The following is a 19,537-nucleotide window of genomic DNA, read 5'->3' as shown; positions in this document are numbered from 1 at the left end:
GGCAAAACTTATAGCACCTAAACAGGCTCACCGTACCTATGGCTAATGCTACCTACAAGACTCTGTGAGTGACACATGGCTCCTTTTTCAAAAGGTCATGATGCCACTTCCACATCTGTTTTGAGATTTAATGAGTAAGTCTTTACCACAAACTCAAATGCAGAAGAACAAGGTACAGTGGAGCATGCCTGTAATCTTGGCAGAGGCGGCTGAAGTGGGAAGATTACATGAACCCAGACATTTTTGATCAGCCTTGGGCAACACAGAAAAATCCCTTAGAAAACAGAAGCACACATGATATAACTCTGTAAGCTACAAACTCTAGTATTATGTTATTCTTACAAATATGTAATCTTACCTCACTTAGATACAAACAATCTTCTCTTTTATACTTCTACCTATTCTTTCTATATAGAATACATTAAAACCAAGGAAGTTCTAGCCATTCTGGTCTTAGATTTGTGCCTATGGGGAATTATAGACACAAAACCAAATTGTCTAGATTCAAAACTCCATTAGGATAAGACAATGCTTTATTCATTCTAGCAACTTCAGAATTTCCAATTGTTGGTGTTTTCGTGGGACGATTCTTGATAGATTAAGAAGGAATTGCTTTTTATATAGAGAGATAAAATGAACAAGTACGAGATTCACCTTCTCTTTGTCCTCCCTGGTTCTCATTCTTTCACCGTAAACTAGAAACACATGCTGACCAGGATCATAGCAGCCGGGAGATTGGTCAACCAGCATCAACTGACACCAACGGAAAAGGTCTCGGAGGTTGAATTCCCAGGGTCCTCCCCTTTGTCCCCATTTCTTCTCAACAGTCACTTCATGATCAATCTAGAAATAAAACATTATTATTGAAAAGCATATCCTATCAGGAAATGCATTTTATACTGATAATATATTACATGTGGGATTTATAATGGAAATTAATAGCTTTGATTCAAATGGCTCCTCCTAATAACCTAAACCTCCAAATGCCAAGAAGACCCTGCTAGCATTACTGCTATGCCTTACACCAAGGTGATAGCTACCAAAGGGTAGTAAACATTCCAGTACAAATGTACATAATTATACAATTTTCTTTTGTTAGACCTGTAATTTGGCAGAGTCTGATACTAAGGAAATGCTGGTTCAAAAGAGCCAGGAAAACACAAACTGGTACTTACGTGGTTATTGAAAGCTACCATTTTCTTAACAATATTTTTGTCAATGGCTGGGAACAAGGTACTGGCAATGAACTCCATGTCAACTACTGTCAGGGGATCCACAAAGACCTATAAAATCCAAACATCACACAGTATCAATGCTTTTGTCTAGAAAACACTAGAAAATGATTACCCTACCAAGCTATGTGCTATCCTACTTAATAACTAAGTACCAATAACTGAGTTTTAGAAATTTTGAAAAATAAAGAATTATAGAATTTTCAAAATACAGATAACAAGCTTGGCTTTCAAGCTGTATCATGTAAGTTAAAGAGGCATGTGTAATTCCATTTTTAAACTCTACCGCCGTTTTCAACAATTTCCTACAAGTACTCTTAAATACGTTCAGATTCAGATGGACAGGACACACCATCACTACCAAATTCACCAAACTTTCCAGTATTTGACAATTTTAATAATATTCTATTAAAATACTATTTTATGTCAGTGTTTTGTCTGCATGTATGTATGCATGTATGTATGTGTATCATACATGTACTTGATACTTAATGATGTCAGAGAGTGTGTCAGATCCCCTGGGATGAAGTTACAGATGGCTATATGAACAACTCGGCTGGGAATCAAACCCCAAGGGGGCCCCCTCCAAGAGCAACCAGCTCTTCACTGGTGAGTCACTTCACCAGCACAATAAACCTCACTAAATGACATAATCTCACTATCATCAATGAATAGGAATATTACAGCTTAACATCTATGGGCAATTCAAAATGCTAAGTTAGCCAAAATGAAAAATACCAACTAAAATAAGCAGGTATATACAAATCCCTCTGCAAAAAAAAAAAGGTTTAACATATTTTTGATTTTATTAATGATAGATTCAGGGATACTAGACCTTTTATTACTAGCAGTCGCTGGTTTTTTTTTTTTTTTTTTTTTTTGAGACAGAGACTCAGTATGTAGCTCTGTGGATCCTGGAACTCACTATGTAGACCATGTTGGCCTCAAACTCTCAAGAGGTCAACCTGCCTTTGCATTTTGAGTGTGGAGATTAAAGGTGTGTGTCAGTACACTAAGTTTTCTATTCTCACATTCTAAAAACTGAAATACATTACTTTGATTACAAAACTTGTAAAGAAATTTTGCAACAGAGGGCCACTTGTATTCATTAATAACTGGCCTATATGCCAAAGTGTTTTAATAAATTCCTTACGATGGAAGCAATCTGTCTTCTAAATGATAAGACACCAAGAACTCCAGGTCAAAGACAGGGAAGGAAGTCTCCTTCTCAGGAGAGCATTCAGAAGGTCGTTTATTATATGCACAGTGGGCATACTAACAGTGCCCTTGGTTTCTAGAGTAGCAGGAATCTTACCTGAGTGAATCTGTTAAGGAAAGACTTAGGCAAGCCCTTCCTCCCACCTCCTTGTCTAAAGGGATTTTGACAACCAAAAATCCTGGTCTTCTCATGCTGAACTTGAAAGCTCATGCCTAGCTCTGGTATGTAGATTTCTCCTCGATGATCAAAACAAGCATTGAGTCCTTCGAGTACGGACTGAGAAGCCAGGTTAAGCTATTTGGAAGAGAAACAAGAGACAAGAAAATAGTTATGGTTAATAAAGTAAAATAGGCTTTCCTGAAGTCAGAGAAACTCAAATTTTCTCATGTATTTTAAGAAATTCGGGGGTCTGTATATACTTTTATATATAAATTTGTTATGATAAATAAAATTTAAAAGTATTCATCAATTAGGGCCTATATATGGGGCTTTGCTTTTTTTTTTTTTTAAGACTTATCTGTTTTATTCTATATGGATTAGTGTTTTACTAGCATGTATGTATGTGTCACATGCGCCTAGTGGCTGCTGAAGTCAGAAGAAACTCTCAGATTCCTTGGAAATGAAGTTATAGATGGCTGTGAACCACTAATATGAAGACTGGAAACAGCAGCACTCTGAAAGAGCAAGTGTTCATAATCAACAACAAACTATCTATCCAACCCCTTGTAAAAGTTTTTAAAGTAAAATAAGGAAACTTTTTTTTTAAAAAAGCTTTAAAAATCTTTACACACAGATAATCAGGGAATGATAATGAACTTACACTGGTCTCTCTAATAACATGAGCAAATACTGCAGTAACCTTTCACCAGCAGTTTTGTGATCAAGAACATAAAGAATGGAAAGAGCTAACTAATAGGCCTTCAGATGCTGAGGTGGAGCTCATGGATGGAAGACATTAATGCTCTTTAGATCATCTGAAAAGAAAATCAACTGGTAAAATGCATTCTACCAGAACCTCATCTACAAGCACAGAAAAGTCCTCTTTTTTTGGAATCCCCCAAATAGAGAGTTGCTGTAAGTGGGCATTTAAGCCCAGAATGCCCCACAATCCCTGGATGCAAGCTCAAATACAGCCCCTGTGGCTGTTAGTGTAAAGCTACACTTTCTTTTGTAAGCGTAAAGCTACATTTTCTTCTGTGTAAGATACTCTGACTTGGCCCCCACTAGAACTGAGGGAATCTATTGTGCTATCGGCTCTGAGCAGCAGACAGCAGCTCAGTTGGCTGACTCTTATAGAATCCTGTGTCACCAGCACCATGGGAGGAGTCTGTATCAGGAAAGCTGTCATCCACATCATTTCTTCTGTTCAGCACTTTCTGAATTAATCAGATCTCATTATAGATGGTTGTGACCATCCATCGTGTGGTTGCTGGGAATTGAACTCAAGACCTCTGGAAGGGCAGCCAGTGCAGTGCGTTTAACCACCGAATCATCTCTCTAGCCCCAAGGTATAGTTTTTCAATCTGAAATAGATTCTGGTGAAGGAATGATGGTGGAGTACAGAATACAACATGACGTACCCTTTTGTACGCACACTCTGCCAAGTGAAATTTCTGACTGGCAATGACAGTAAAGGATCTTTTTATGCGCTCCTCCACTAAGAGGCCTGGTCTCACGCCTGCCTCCTCACTGACCTGTGATCCCATCCTGGCAATGATGCTCACCTCGTCCAACACAACCCAATGGCCGGCTTTCAAAGCTGCCAGCAAGGGGCCGTCACACCAGGCAAACTCTCCACCTCTGCCACCCTCAACAGGTAGATCTGCTCCAAAGAGATCAGTTATGTCCTGTAACAAAGGCCACATCATTACCAAAAAACAAAACACACACCAGAGGCAAACAGATCTCCTGGAACCTAAAAATCTTAAATCTGAAATGATAAATGCCTGGGTAGACCTTACACAATACTGCTGCCCTTCCTTTTTTCTGGAGTGAGGAAATTGAATCCAGATGTCGCAACCACTCCTGACACTCCTTAGCAGAAGCACAAGGACCCCCACCCCACACTGGTAAGAAAGCACCTGAGAGCAGGCTCCTTCAGTAGCTGCTCAGATCACTTCTGGAGACTAATAGGTGAGCCCCAGAACACACTAGCCAAGCAGAGCAACGCCGGGACTGCGCTCCCAGACCCTATCAAGTTTTCATTTCTGGCCCACATTTAATCAGACTTTTTGAAAAAGTTACTTTACTTCTAAGGTTTCTGAGAAAGAAAAAAATATTAAAAATGATACATGACACACTAAAACGAGGAGTCCTTTGCCAAAGGAAAATTAGGAAAATTAGAATAAAAACATCTAAAAAAAACGGAGAACACTGTTAGTGCCACCTATGAGGAATGAGTTTCCAAGACTGAGTTTGGATGCTTCTGTGACATTACCACATGACATGCTTTTGGTGCTGAGCCATGATTTCTGCCCAGGAAACTTCATAAGCAGATGCAGATCATCTCTCCTTCCTTCATCTCATGTGCATTTTAGGATACCTAAGCTTACCGTCTGCTCTGACAAGTTGATTCGAACCAAGGTATTTCCTGAAGCCTTTGCTAATGCAGCCACCAAACTTGTCTTGCCAACACCAGGTGAACCCTCCAGGAGAATGGGCTTGTTCAGTTTAGCAGCTCTTAAGAGCCTCTGGGCATTCATAGCTGTGGTGCCTGCACTGAGTGCATAGTCAGCAATATTGTGCTCATTCAGGACAGGTCCTTAGGTAAAGAAGCGCAAAGTCAGACAGTGTAAGTCACCATCAGTTGAGTTCTACTGGAATGAACATATTTATCCCCTTTCGGAACTCTGCTGCTTTTGAATCTATAAAATGCCAATATATAATATATAACATATAACACAATCATTTAACCACTAATTCATCTACCTAACTCAATCGGCAGACATTTTCTGAATTTCTCCAATTGCCAGGTTATATATCAGCTGCCACTGAGAGGCACCACCAACTCTTAAGGGTTCACAAATGCGTTTTTTTGTAAAAAATACAACAGGATTTATAGTTAAAGATACATTATAAAACATCAGGGCTTGTTTACAGGTTTGCTAGCCTTAGTAGGTTTAGAGAAAAATAATCCTGAGTACCCCAAACAAAACTAAGTCATAACAGAAGTACTTTTATAAGCTATTTATTTTAAAATACTCTTACCTCTTGGTATAAAGAATGGATGAACTCCCCAAAGGTCACCTATGCTAGTGAATTCTTTGTGTTTGAGTCTATCATAAATCTTCAACTCGTCTTTCTGACGTTCTGTTAGTCGGGCTACCTTGGAAAGTTTCTTTATTAGGAATTTCAGACATTCTTCTCGAGCTAAGAGGGCTGTACCAAATCCAGAGGAAGTTACCCCTATAAAGGAGAATCGGGTCTTAAGAAAGTTAGCACCATCAAACCCACTGTGATTAGCAAGGGCTTAAACCTTTGCTGAAGAAAAGGGCTCAGCAGAACTACAGGCTAAATATACCTTACACCATAAAACAGCCCTGAGGACGACGGGAAGAATGCACAGCCAACAGTCTCTCCACCCAAAATAAAGCAGCGTCTTCAGGGATGAACCCAGCACAAGCTCATCTGGAGACTGGGCTCCTTTACTTACTGAGTTTGTGTTCAGGGCGGGGCAGGACATGTGCCCCACCCATTAATGGAGGTCAGAGGACAACTGGGAAACAGTTCTTTCCTCCTACAAGGTGGGTTTCAGGGACCAAACTCACAGTATCAATCCTGGTGACAAATGCCTTTCCACCCTGATCTACCTCACTGGCTGATCCCTTTATGTTATTTAGAACCTACCTTTAAACAGTGCCAACTTTTTCACAAGCATAAGGACTGTTAAAAGTATATACTTAAAATGATTCTGAAAATATATGATCTGGTCCTGGTTCCTTTCCCAACTTTCCTCTATCTGTCAAGCCTACTGTGCCCCAAAAGAAAACATACCAGAACCTATTCCATCTATGTACACCAGGCACGCGGCGTGGACCAGGGACGTCACGGAAGAGATGGCCTCCAGCCCTTTCACAGCAGCTTCCTCTGCCATGGTGTTCATGAAGTTAACCCAAGACAGAATATCTCTGATACTGACCACACACTTTCGCCCAAACTCTTGGCGGGTCAGCCAGGTAATGAAATCCAGCATCACCTCAGCTATGTCAGCTCCTTAAAATAAAGCAAAAATAAGACATTTCTATGAAACAGGCCGAACAGTGAGGAGGCAAGGTCTCTCTGCTTCTCAGCTTATATAAAAAATGTTGTGAATGTGCACCAGAGCTTTGTTTGCAAAGGAAGGGAGTCAGTAGTTTTTATTGTATTTCCAAGGAAATCAGGAGGAGTACTAATCCATTAAACTACAATAAAAAGTAAAACCCAAGACTAAAGAGCTGCCCTGAAAACACACAGGAAAAAAGCATTTATAAGGCAGTGGAATGGCAGACACACTTGACACACTGAGAGGCTCAGCAGAAGGAGATCTAAGGTTCACGCCAGTCTGCTACATGCTCAGCACCGGACAACCTAGATAACAAGGTTCATTTCCAAAACATCTAAGTGTGAAGTTACATCACAGTAACATCAGGACAACACAAACGACCTCTGCATTGATTTTTCTTGTAACTAAGCATTCCTATGCAAAAAAAACAAAAAAACAAAAAAAACAAAAAACAAAAGGAATTGCTCGAGAAAACACCTCATCTGCTCCTCTGTCCTATTGCTAGCGCCCATGTTTGATAGTTGTGCTGGTGGCTTTCGTCCTCCCCTCTTTTCTCTCAACAGCACAGGCTGGAGACATTATTAAAAAGGGAGTCTCAACTGCACATCTGGTTGGCCCGTGTGTAAGTCTACTAATCATTTTCTTGATTATGTGGGAAGGCCCAGGCCAGCCTACTGTGGGCAGTGCCATCCCTCAACTGTTTAAGTTGAAATAAGTCACAAGGAACAAACCAGCAGGCAGTGTTCCTCTCCTTATGTCCTCTGTGTCCTTTGTTCCTGCCTGGCTTATCTACACGATGCACTGTGATGTAGAGTGATGAGCCAAATAAGGTCCTTCTGTCTCAAGCTGCTTCTCATTATAGTGTTGATCACAGCAATAAAGAGCAAACAATGGCAGGAGTTACATGTATTTCCAATTTCTAAAGCTCACCATGACCTGAGAGAATTTGCCAGTATTCTTTCTACTGTAATGAGCAGTGCTACCTTTTTTGGTGGCATTAGTTCAGTTCTTTTATTTCTTTCCGCATGTTTCTAATCTAGGTATTAATCCATTTGGCAAATGGAGTGAGGCTTCACATAAAATTGTCTCAAGATTCAAATCAAATGGCTATACTTACAAAGTTTTATATCATGAAATAATTGAAAACAAAGAACATTCTTAGGCAGTACATATTTAAAGATCCAAAGCATCATAAATGAAAAGCAGAGAAGTCTCTATGAATCTTGTGCAATGAACGGTAATTTGAAAATGGGGAATAGGCCAGGAGTAGTGGACCATGATCAGTGTTTCAAAGACTGAGGCAGAGGATGGTATGCATGCAGCTGTCCTGGGCTACCTAGCCAAGATTTTACACTGTATCTCTGATCCACTGCCAGATGGAACTGTATATCTTGTCCTACTCCTCCATGCTCCAGGGATCTAGTGTTTAAACAAGTATGCCTCTACTGGGTGACTACAGTGCCAGTTTCTCCTGCAACAAGAGTGAACAGGCAATGTGGAGGTGATTCTACACCCAGCTCAGTTTCCAGAACCATCTTCCAGGATATGTTTTTAAAGCGGAATAACATCTCTACAGATCACAACCCAAAGAAACACATACCCTTCCTTTCTCTATTAAGAAAATAGGTTTGAGGGAGGGGGAAAACCAAGAAGGGGCATAACCTTTGAAATGTAAATGAAGAATGTATTCAATAAAAAGAAAAAAAACCAAACAAACCTTTAACCCCATTCCTGTGAGTAGCCCCAATAAAACTCATTGATTCCAAAAAGAAAAAAAAGAACACAGGTCTGCAAAGGTGTGTGTGTGTGTGTGTGTGTGTGTGTGTGTGTGTGAGAATTTAGAACCAAATCTAGAGTCTCAATTTAGTCCACTTGGTTTCCACAATTAAAACCTATATTATTAAACCAATACAAGGTTTTAAAAAATGGTGAGACTTGATGCATTTAAGAATGGGCAACTTCCTTGAGTTCAAGGTCATCTACATCTACAGAGTGCATTCCAGAACAGCCAGGGCTGTCTTGAAAAACCAAACCAGGGCTGCAGAAATGGCTCAGCGTCTAGCACTATTGCAGAGGTCCTGAGTTCAATCCCTAGCAACCATATGGTGGCACATGTAAAATGGGACATGATGTTCTCTTCTGGTGTCTCTGAAGACAGTTACAGTGTACTTATATACATTAAATAAACAAACAAATCTTTTTTTTTAAAAAAAAAAAAAGGAGTTTTAAAGTATTATTCTGATTTCCTTTTGCTTGAATGGTTTTTTTATAAATGGAAAATGGAAATTTGGAAGCAGGACAGAGTAAAAGATTCATTCATATGAACCTGTCGAGTTGTAAATTAACAGGGTTAGGGATTGGCTCAGAGGTTTAAGTGCTTAACACCCAGAGCTAAGGACTGATGTTTAGATCCCTGGCACCATGGAAATGCTGGGTGGGCACAATGTCCTGCCTATAATCCACCTCAGAGGATAAAGGAGATTCTCCATGGAAAGCTGGCTAGCAGTAACCGTATTGGTGTGTTATGGAGCTGAGTAACAGAGCCTGCCTCAAAGAGTAAGTAGACAAAAGACCGTTCTTGACTTCAGCCTGCCCCATATACATGTCAAATGTGCACATACATACATATACAATCAACCTATAAAAACAGAAAGAGAAAAAAAGGTGAAGAGATACTTTTAGAAGATAAGAGGCAAATACTGTATTTCCCACAGATCTATTCTGTTCCTATTTCTATCACTTTCATTTTTATTACACACTGACTATACATACAATACTTTTCCATAAAGTCGCATTACTTCCAAAACAGCCCTTCTAACCATTACCACCAGCACCAGCCAGACTCACCTTTATGACCCACTCTGCCTAGAGACAATCCTGGACGAAGATTATGATTTATTATCTGAATTAAGTCCTCACGCTTCGTGCTTTGAGGGCACCATATTTCTGTAAATCGGTTTCGTAAGGCAGGAGACAGCTGTAAGGAACACAATGGCTAATGTGAATTAAAACTTGAAAGGGACATTTGCAGTGAATACCAGATGTCTTGCTTATTCCCTCTGCAAGCAGACAATCTACTGAAGGCTAGGATCCTCACAGATGATGCAAGGCCCATTTACTGATGTTATGCAGAGCATCAGGACCTCAGGGAGGAAGTGGTAGCAGCGACAGGACACCAGGACTGGTCAAATGTGACTTCTACCCCTTAAGCATAGATTCTTCCCTTTACTTCCTATCCAGTTTCACAAACAGCTATCTCCCCCGGAGAAGTGCTATCTTGAGTAAAAAGGAGAATGTCATTTACAGACTCAAAGCTGACATGTGCCATCTCACCTCACATGTAACAAAAACTTGTTTAACTACTGCAGTCCTACAGCTTCTGATCTACATTCTATTGTTCTATGTTATCAGAACCACTGATGAAGTAGGTCTACAGTGCTATACGGACAATATTTATTATCAACTTCTTAGTGACTATCGTCTACCTGGCCTACTACTCAGAGAGCAGGAACAATCTCTATAGCCAGCTCACCCTGGTTCGTGTTTCTCATATACACACTGCCTTTCAGGATGATCAACCCCCTTAGTACTTGCTCTATTAGGAGCTTACCTCTCTTTTATTAGACAGAAAAAAAAAAAGGCAGCTTTTCCTATGTAAAAGATAACCACTTTATCTTCCGTAAAGTGTAAGCAAAATCTGGCAGTCAAGTCAACATAACTAATGTTTGTGCTGTTATTTTGTTATGGGCATGTGGATGGGACTGTTCTAAAATATAATAATGCCTTATTTTCGATAATTAAGCCAGTTGTTTCTGCAAGATTCCCACAATCTGCCCATGCAGTAATAGCACCAGGGATAGTTCACAATGGCCTTAAATGTGAGCAAAGAGATTTCACGTAGTGTTCACTGCCACTCACATTATATGAAGGACAAAGCATGTTATGTCATGTGTTCAGAAAAAAAGACTTCAGCCACGTGGCAGGAGGCAAGATGGTAAGAGCTGCGAGGAATACTTTGGATCATAACGTATTGATTTTGAATTAATTTTTGGTCTTTGCAGATTCAGCAACCTTTTAATGTCACATTTTTTATGATCTCCACATTCACTGGCACAATTCTTTATGTGGTGACAAGCTACAGTTTAAGAACCTGAGCTCAACATACAGAATATAATATACATGCTATGGGAGAGTTGGCCTAGCCAGGCAGTGACTGATGCTTGTCTAGCCAAGTAGAGATTCAGTGCTAACAAAGTGGGATCTTAGGGCTCTTAACCAAGTACACTGCACTTGTAAGAATGTTATAAGTCTGCTCAGCTATAAAACATTGTTGTTCTCATTTTAAACGTGTTTATTTGTGGTATGTACAACCATGTGTGTCTTCATTATGTGTATGAGTGAATGTAAATAATCTTGAAGAGAGATCTCTAAAGTACCGTGACATTTTTTTTCCTCTTATGCTTCTGAGAAAATACCATGTTCATGTTTTAGACAGCCAACAAATTAGTCAAGAGTTGTAACTGCTTCATTAAACAGCAATTCTCTTTTCTTCTTGTCATACCTGACCAGGGGACACAATGATGACCTTCTCATCAAATGGATCCCCGAGCTTTTTCAAACCACAAGATTATTGATTGGCTCTTGCCTGATTTTAAGCCCAACCTTTTGCAGAAAAAGAACTTTACTCACAATGATGGTGATTCACACAACTCATGAGAGAATAAACATATTCTAGCTACAAAGCTATATGGCCATGTTAGCTTCAAGATTTCTGTAGACCTGCTTCTATCTTCCCAATGCTGGGACTGCAGGCATGCACCACAAGGCTAAAATCGCTGTGACATCTACTTATACCTTGAAATCACTGATAAGTCCACTCTAGCATTTAAAAAAGTAAAGTCCTATCTAGGCATGTGGGCACACACTTGCATTCCTAGGGGGCTTGATCACAGAGACTTTGTCTCAAAGACAAATACACATGGAAAGAGTTTCAAAGCAAGGTACAAGCCAGACTAGCATGATGTCAGACAAAATGGGAGCAACCCACAGGAACAACTCAGATGCATGACATCTTTGGTAGACAGAATGAAATGTCAAATATAGAAATGTCCACGTTTTTCAATAATTATTATAATTATAGATATATTTTATGGATTTATAATCTATTGCTGAATTGTTAACAAAAATATAATTCAAATGTATTATAACATACTACATTTATGCATGTCCATATCTGAGGAAAAAAAAAAAAAAGAAACCAATATTCTTTCCCAGGAAGCAATTTTACCTCTTTTTTACCAAAGTCACCCCCGGGGTTCATGGTTGCCAAGATCCGGAAATGTTTCCCAGCTGTCAGGAGCTCTACTTCATTGTCCTTATTTTCAGAACTGCCCTTCTCAGCCAATACCAGAGATTTTTCCGCTTCAAGGACACTAAAAGAAGATATGGGGAAGAAAAATTAGAAAAGGCATATGTACTATATTTTGTGGATGTCAACATTCTTAGCACTCAATTCCTTTGTTTACATTGCCCTAGTAACGCAGCATCATGGCAGTAGGTGTCTCCAATGCAGCGGTTCACTCTTCCACCATTTATAGCACACCCAAAGTGGAGATAACAAGAATACCAACAGACAGTGAGGGTGAGCACAATGCTGTAGGCCACTGCAGAGCTGCATGGGTACGGCGGCTCACATTGGGGATCCCAGCATTCAGTCAGGGAACTGAGGGAAGACGACTGGGGCCAGTAACACCCCAACTTCCAGTTTTTACTTCAGCAGGGTAGGGAGATGGCTCAGTAGATACAGGGACGGCTGTACAAGCATGAGGAGCTGAGTTTGCATTTGTGGGACTTGCTGACAAAGAAGAGTTAAAAAAAAAAAAAAAAAAAAACACCTCAGCCCTAAAGCCAAAAGCACAGCAACTTCTGACATTCCCTCATTCCCGATGAGCCAAGCACGGAGCATCAATAAACACACAAGGCCAGAACCAGGCCAATAATTTGACAAGCCATTTATATCACCTGTTCAGTCTTTCTAGGACAGAGTCATCAGCCAACGAGATCTCATCTAGGAGGAAAAAGCTGTCCTCCTTCATGGCCAGAACCAGTGGTCCGTCATGCCACTCGAAGAGCCTTGTGTCTCCTTCTTCCTATGATTTGGGAAAGAAGCAGGGTGAATTAAATACGCACAGAACTAGATGTCCGAGGTGAAACATATAATCCTCAAGAAGCAAGGGTCTAAGAAAGGGACAAAACTGTGGAGATACCCTGCATGCCCCTAAAGTAGCAACACACATAAATCTGAACTAGATAGCAAACCACATTGTTTCTTTAAATAAACATATCAACACTCGCTACTAAACAAACCTTGTCATTTGGCTTTTGTCTCACGGGTCTTAAGCCACCCAGGAAGTCTGATGTCTCCATGTTTAAATGGCAGTTGACTGAGTATAGTTTCTGATTTGCCAAGGCTGAAAACATTTGGCAGACGGTAGTTTTCCCACACCTATTAAAAGTATACACTAGATTAGGAAGTATCGTAGTCACAGACATTGTATCAGCAAGAGGTGAGCCACACTGAGACCTCATTATAAGCCTAATCCAACTCAGGAGCCTGCAACTCAGGTTTACGTGTTCCTCTGTAGAACAGCAGCCCCTCTCAGATCCTTGTACAAAAGGCCATCAACTACATACATTTCATTCTTTTAATTCTTCCAACAGCAATCAATGGAGAGGAAGAAATAATCATTATGAATTCTGTAAGAAACACTAACAACTTCTCTCCACACGTATTAAATAACGTTTGAGTATAAAGGTAAAGAAATAACAGATCTTGTTTTAAAAGAAAAGGGAGGGATACAGGGAGGGAAAGAAAGGAAGAGAAGAAAAACTTCACCAGCCCTGGAGGTGTAATGCAAGCCCACTGCTGAGGCAGGACTTCTCAACAAGCGGTTTCAGAGCTTACCCAGTGTCTCCAACCAGCAGCACTGGCTCTCCAAATTCCAGCGCCCTGCCCACCAGCACTGCCAGTCTCCTCATGCCTTCAGTCCACACCACATGACTGAACTCAGACTCCAACACACTTGTCTGGGTAGATGATTTACCTATCAACACAGAACAGAACTGTAGGCTCTACCGACCACAACAGTATTCATGTTCCTATGGGGTTTGGGTTTACTCACCCAGTAACTTTAGAACATTTTCTTTGGAGAAAAGAGACTGAGGACACAATTTCTTCTTGAAATGTTTTTCAAGGACTTCTTGAATCACATCAGCTTCTTCCTTCTTCCTGACTCTGCCTGCCAGAAGCATGAAGCCTGAGGGTTGAAATAAATGAGCATTTAAGGATCTGATAGTGAAGAATGTTGAGACACGAAGTAAGAGTAACGGTTACCCACTGATGTCACTGCATCAGGAATCTAAGAAACCTTGGGAAACGAGAGCCTAGTAAACCAACCAGATGCTAGAGCCACGTGCTCTAAAAACATGAGATTATCACATACTTCCTAACAGCCCAAACCAAGGATCCTATGACTATGAGAAACAGAGCAAGCGCCTCAACTGGGCTATTGCCATAGGATAACTCACTGTACCATTGTAAAGAAAGAAAATAGAGGATTTGGTCCCTCGACACACAATAACACAAAAGTTTCCATGTGGGTAAAGCTCATAAAGTATAGTTAAGTATATGTCTTAGACATATACTTAGGACAAGTCAGAAGAAATGGTTACCTGTACATACAAGAGAAAAGAAATTGGGCATTACAGGTAGCACAAGCCTATCATCTTTTGAAAGTCAGGGCAGATTTATGAATTTAAGGTTAGCCTGGGCTACATAATAAGTCTCAGTTCTTATGAACTACATCTGAAATTTGAGAATACTGGATGCATACACAGATAAAAATGCTTCATCCTATATTTCATTAATAGAAAAAAAATGTGTTATCTATCACTCCCAACAGAGTCTCGTTATGCTACCCAAGATAGCTTCAAACTTCTAATCCTCCTGCCTTAATCTAAGTGCTAGGGTTACAGAACTTTGGCATTACCGAGGTCCAAAGGGGCATCATAATCAACAGATTGTCCATTGCCACCTTAACCAATACAGCTCCCAGAAGTGTATAGCCACTGTGCTAAACCTGAAGGCTGTCCACTATCTTGTCCACCCTGGCTTGTCCTCTCTCAGAGTCACCCTCTCCTGCAGTGTACCTTATATTCCAAAACAACGGATAGAAAGGATAAACACCCTATGACAAGATTCAACAGCACCCTCAGGTAGCAGAGACTTTTTTACAGCTGACAGCACACACTGTTAAACTCTAAGAAAAAGATCAACCAGATCCTAGACATTGTTTAACTATACTTACTTCTTGTCCTCCAAAAGCTGGTTAGCTCCTATGAGACTGAACACATCAGACTGTGCACTTTTGTCCCATGCCCTGCTTAGCCCCAGCCTTGATCATAGATAAACAGAACAGATGTCTTCCCAACTTCATCACTTTTCACCAGGGTACTTGAAAGCAAGCGTCCAGAACTGACCTACTAAAGAACCATTCTTCCTGAGTTAGGATCCTGTCCCTACCCTCGGTAGTGACAGGACTGATCCCTAATGCCCAAGCAAACCATAACCTTAATGCTAGAGGGGAAAAACAAGTCACAGGCCAATTTTATTTAAGCTACCTATTTTAAAAGGGCCATATAATGATTTGTTGGTACTTTTCATACCAGAAGAGTACAAAATGCTTTCAAGATTTTTATTTTTTTCATTTTCGAAATGATTCATGGCAAATAGCATTAAATTCTTTCCATATATTACTAAAATAACCAAACCAGTGTTTGGACTATGGTCACGGCATTGAAAGTAAAAGCACATTGAAAGTAAGTACTAACCTCCTGCATAATTCCTGCAAATGGTCTATGAGGCTGGGCATATTGGTCAAGTCTATAATGCCAGCATTCACAGTTGGTGGCAAGAGATTCATGAGTTACAAAATAGGCAAAGCTGAAGAAGCAAGAGCCAGCCAAAATCAAGAGAAGCACAGGAAGCAGATGCCTGCAGGACTGACAACTGTTCACAAGAGCAGCGAAAGCTGAGAGGAAAGCCTGCCTTAGAACAAGCAAGAAAATGAACACACCACACATAACTTAGAAAGTGTTTGTTGTAATTGCACATCTGGCATAACTTTATGTATTAAAACATACCATCATTAGCTAAATGTTGTAGCCAATCATAGTCTTTCTCAGTCTGCTCAGCCAATCTGTATCTTTCAGCCCATCGGAACAGATCTCGAAGGGCAATAAAGCCCTGCTTTCCAGCAAACACCGAGGAACGTCTCCGGTAGGACTAGCAAGGTATAAAAATAAATAATTGTTTCTTACTGTATTGAATAGAAAGCATACATTATATCTTATAAAAATATTGTTAACTCATTTACCAAATTTAACATCTCAGAAATGCAAATCACCCACAATTATCTGGGCAAAATGTTCAAAGTAATATACACCTACAGAAAACAAATAAATCCTATCGCCTATACAGCAAAAAAAGAGAATAATCTAGATAGTAAGAAAATTGGGGGAATGAGATACTAGAACACATGTGAAAGGGGAGGACACTGGAGATACAGTAGGAAAGAGAGCAGGAGGCTTGAGGGAAGAAAAGGGTAGAAGGTGGGTCCAGCAAAATTAAAGGTGTATGAAAATCATTATGGAAGTCAACTGCTTTGTAAATTAATTACAAAATATAAGTTAAAAAAATAGAAGGCATTGGAAAAGAGGGTTATCTGCATGGGTGAACAATACTCCCTTCAGAAAACATGGGTTATAACAAACAAACCCCCAAATACCTGTGCCAGGTATGGGATAACTCCCTATGAGTTGTTATTGGTCTAGGGGGTTCAGGAAGGCCTTAAACAACACACGCTCTGCCACTGGTTGTCCACTTTAACTAGACCATAAAATCCTACTACTGAAGATGCAACATACTTTGGTTGTAGGACAGAGCCTGTGTTGAAACTGATCTGGAAACTGTCTCCCTGCTAACTAATTTTCAGAGTACAAAAGGAACCTGAACAGTCTGCTGAGGAGAATAATTAGTGGAGTACCCAGCAGTAGACCCTGAATGCTGCAACACTGACCGGCCACGCAAAATGTAGCCACTGATGCAACAGAGCCATGGTTTGGGGTAACTATCTTCTAACTGGATATGAAGCCTGCTCTGCTCTGTAGGAGGGACATCATGCCTGGTAATGTAAACCTAAACACAAATGCATGGTTGGTAAAGACATGTTGAAGTAGGTCCTAGGGAGGGTCCTACTTTATTAAATAGAAATCTCATTATCTGCCTTCTAAAATTTCATTTATAAATTAGTGCTGTTTTAACCTTGGTCTAAAAAATGTCAGATTAAATGTTCGGCCCAAATGAGACATTTGTATCAACGTCAGCAAGGCTTAGGAGCACCATAAAGAAGAGCTGGGTGATAGGAAGCACTGGGAGTGCTGTCATCTGACTCCACTGCCCTCGCATACTGAGTCATTCACCACACAAACTGTGGAAATTCAAGTGTGAATGAAGGAGGGACTCATGGAGCCCAGCTAAATGAAGCTGACACACTGCTGGCAACTGCCGGCTGCAGAGGGCAGAACCATTTCTCCTCAGAGGTGTACCACTGGGAAGTAGCCTCCACTTCATGCAGACAGCACTAAACTAACTCAATTGATTACACAACACAGGGAAAAAAACCCACATGAAGCTGTGAGGATTAACAGATTTTTCAAATCCAATTTAATTAATTTCGGATAAGGACGACTTTTAACAATGGCACCTTAGGGGTTAGTAGAATGCTTCATTTAGCTTGTGCCATGCCCTCAACCTATCACCAGCCTTGGTTGGGGTGGAAGGAATCAACTGCAGGTTTATAATTATCAAAGGAAAAGTAAGATGATCATGACCAGCACTCCACTTAAGTGTCATATCACAGACAGAACCAACATCATCTCTGGACTGTCTATAAGTACACAGACACAAATATAGGAGAATAATTTCCCAAAGTTGGTTCTCTCATTGCTGTAGTGTGTTCTGGGATCTAACTCAGGTTGTCAGTGTTTTATCCACTGCACTGGCTCAACTGCCTACATCTAACGAACCAAAATAACACCCCCCCCCCAAGCCAAAAAAAGGCACAACTTCTAGGCTACATGAAGCAACATAAGGAAATGGGTGTTTTTAAAAAAAAGTAGCTTTTTTTAAAAAAAATTGTTAAGTACAAAGGCATATCATGTATATTATTTATACAAACTATCATCGTATATAGCAAATGACATAAAAATGTACAATGATACAAGTGCTGATTTAGAAAATCAGGAGCTGGAGACACAGCTCAGTAACAGAGTTTGCATAGCACACACAAGCTCTGGGGTAAATTTCCCCAGCCCCTAGAAAACACACAAAAAATGGATATTACCAGATATATTTTAGAAACAAGATTTCCCCCAATGAAAACAAACTCACTTACCAAACAAATGCCTCCCTCTCTAAAACTAAACGGATGAACATACTTCTGCTTAAGAAAGCTATCAAACTGTGATGCCAATGCTAATTAATATATTCCAACTACATTTAAGTGCAGATGAAGAAATAAAATACCTGAAGGTCCAACATGACTTTAACCAATTTACTGCAGTAAGAAGGTGGCAAACTACATCGCTTGTGCAAAATTGTTTCCAACTCAGAACTGGGCAACTCATCAAAGTGTAACTCCACAAATCGATTTCTGAAGGCTCTAGACAGCACCTAGGGAATGTACAAAATAAAGTAAGACATGTGTATGTGTGTATGAGAAGCCTTAATCTAACAATGAGCACACGACTGGCCCTCAATCTGTGTGTGTGTGTGAGAACAAAAAGTGGACTTAGCAGGTTTATTTATGTATTTGTGCATCAGTCTATCTATCAAGCTATCCATAATGCATTTATAGAATCAGGGCAGGGAAGATTGGAAGGGGAAGGGGAAACATGGAAGGGTCTGGTAGGTGGAAATAAAGTGATGCAATCATTTAAATTAAAATCTTATTTTTAAAAAGCTCCTATTCTTTTGATTTGCAAATAGCAGGCTAGTCACTCACCACAAAAAACAAATGTGCTATTCCTAACCAAGAGTTTACCATTTCACATGGTAATGAACAGATTTTGGATGAAAATGTTACATACCTTTCTGCCTCCATAAAGTCCTGGAGGATTCTGGGTGGCAAAAAGCATGAAGCGAGGGTGTGCCCTAACAAGCTCCTGTGTTTCTGTTATGAGCAATTCACGGTTATCGTCCAACAGTCTGTTGAGTGCCTCTAAAACATCAGTGGGTGCCAAATTTAATTCATCTAAGACAATCCAGTAGCCCTTTCTCATGGCATCAATAAGAACACCTAGGAGGAAATGATAAGAAATATCCAAAGTATAATCAATGACTCCAAGGCCTTAAAATGTGTCTGTACAAACCAAAGTCCTAATCGATAAGAAAATTACTGTGCAGCTAGTTGTGACCCTCAAACAATCTGTGATACTAATGATCCAAGAAATAAGACTTGTAATTGACATAGCCTTTTCCTAACCACAGAAGGAGCCAGGACTGTTAAATTTTCTCTTTGACATCTAATTTTATTAAATCATCAAATTCTCATTATTGATTCTAAGCTTTTCTCTTTGCCCTATTCTTTGATCTCTATTCTTTAATTGTCTTGTTCAAGATTAGCCCAACACAGGAATCCCAGTGCTCTAGAAATTATCCTTAACTCTCTGCTACTCTAATTCATGAGACTCAATTAGGAAGGATTC

General features: G+C 40.0%; 1 protein-coding gene across 3 annotated transcripts in view; it reads right to left on the bottom strand.

Annotated features, from left to right (window-relative positions):
- The window catches only part of Mdn1 (midasin AAA ATPase 1), a 120,920-nt gene that overhangs the window by 59,411 nt on the left and 41,972 nt on the right, over positions 1–19,537 (bottom strand). For all 3 annotated transcript variants that reach the window (XM_052176190.1, XM_052176192.1, XM_052176191.1), the window contains exons 25-40: positions 18,920–19,128; positions 18,357–18,503; positions 15,914–16,055; positions 13,894–14,028; positions 13,677–13,815; positions 13,079–13,217; positions 12,734–12,861; positions 12,000–12,144; positions 9,560–9,689; positions 6,445–6,663; positions 5,659–5,856; positions 5,004–5,212; positions 4,176–4,298; positions 2,548–2,745; positions 1,176–1,283; positions 655–843 (exon numbers count right to left, since the gene is read on the bottom strand). In XM_052176190.1, the coding sequence (XP_052032150.1) occupies positions 655–843; positions 1,176–1,283; positions 2,548–2,745; positions 4,176–4,298; positions 5,004–5,212; positions 5,659–5,856; positions 6,445–6,663; positions 9,560–9,689; positions 12,000–12,144; positions 12,734–12,861; positions 13,079–13,217; positions 13,677–13,815; positions 13,894–14,028; positions 15,914–16,055; positions 18,357–18,503; positions 18,920–19,128 (2,558 nt within the window). The remainder of the gene's footprint in view (positions 1–654; positions 844–1,175; positions 1,284–2,547; positions 2,746–4,175; positions 4,299–5,003; positions 5,213–5,658; positions 5,857–6,444; positions 6,664–9,559; positions 9,690–11,999; positions 12,145–12,733; positions 12,862–13,078; positions 13,218–13,676; positions 13,816–13,893; positions 14,029–15,913; positions 16,056–18,356; positions 18,504–18,919; positions 19,129–19,537) is intronic.

This window comes from Apodemus sylvaticus, chromosome 3 (genome assembly GCF_947179515.1).
Source record: "Apodemus sylvaticus chromosome 3, mApoSyl1.1, whole genome shotgun sequence".
Taxonomy (NCBI): Eukaryota; Metazoa; Chordata; class Mammalia; order Rodentia; family Muridae; genus Apodemus; species Apodemus sylvaticus.
The sequence above is the reverse complement of the archived record's forward strand: the minus strand, read 5'-3'. Positions and strand labels throughout refer to the sequence as shown.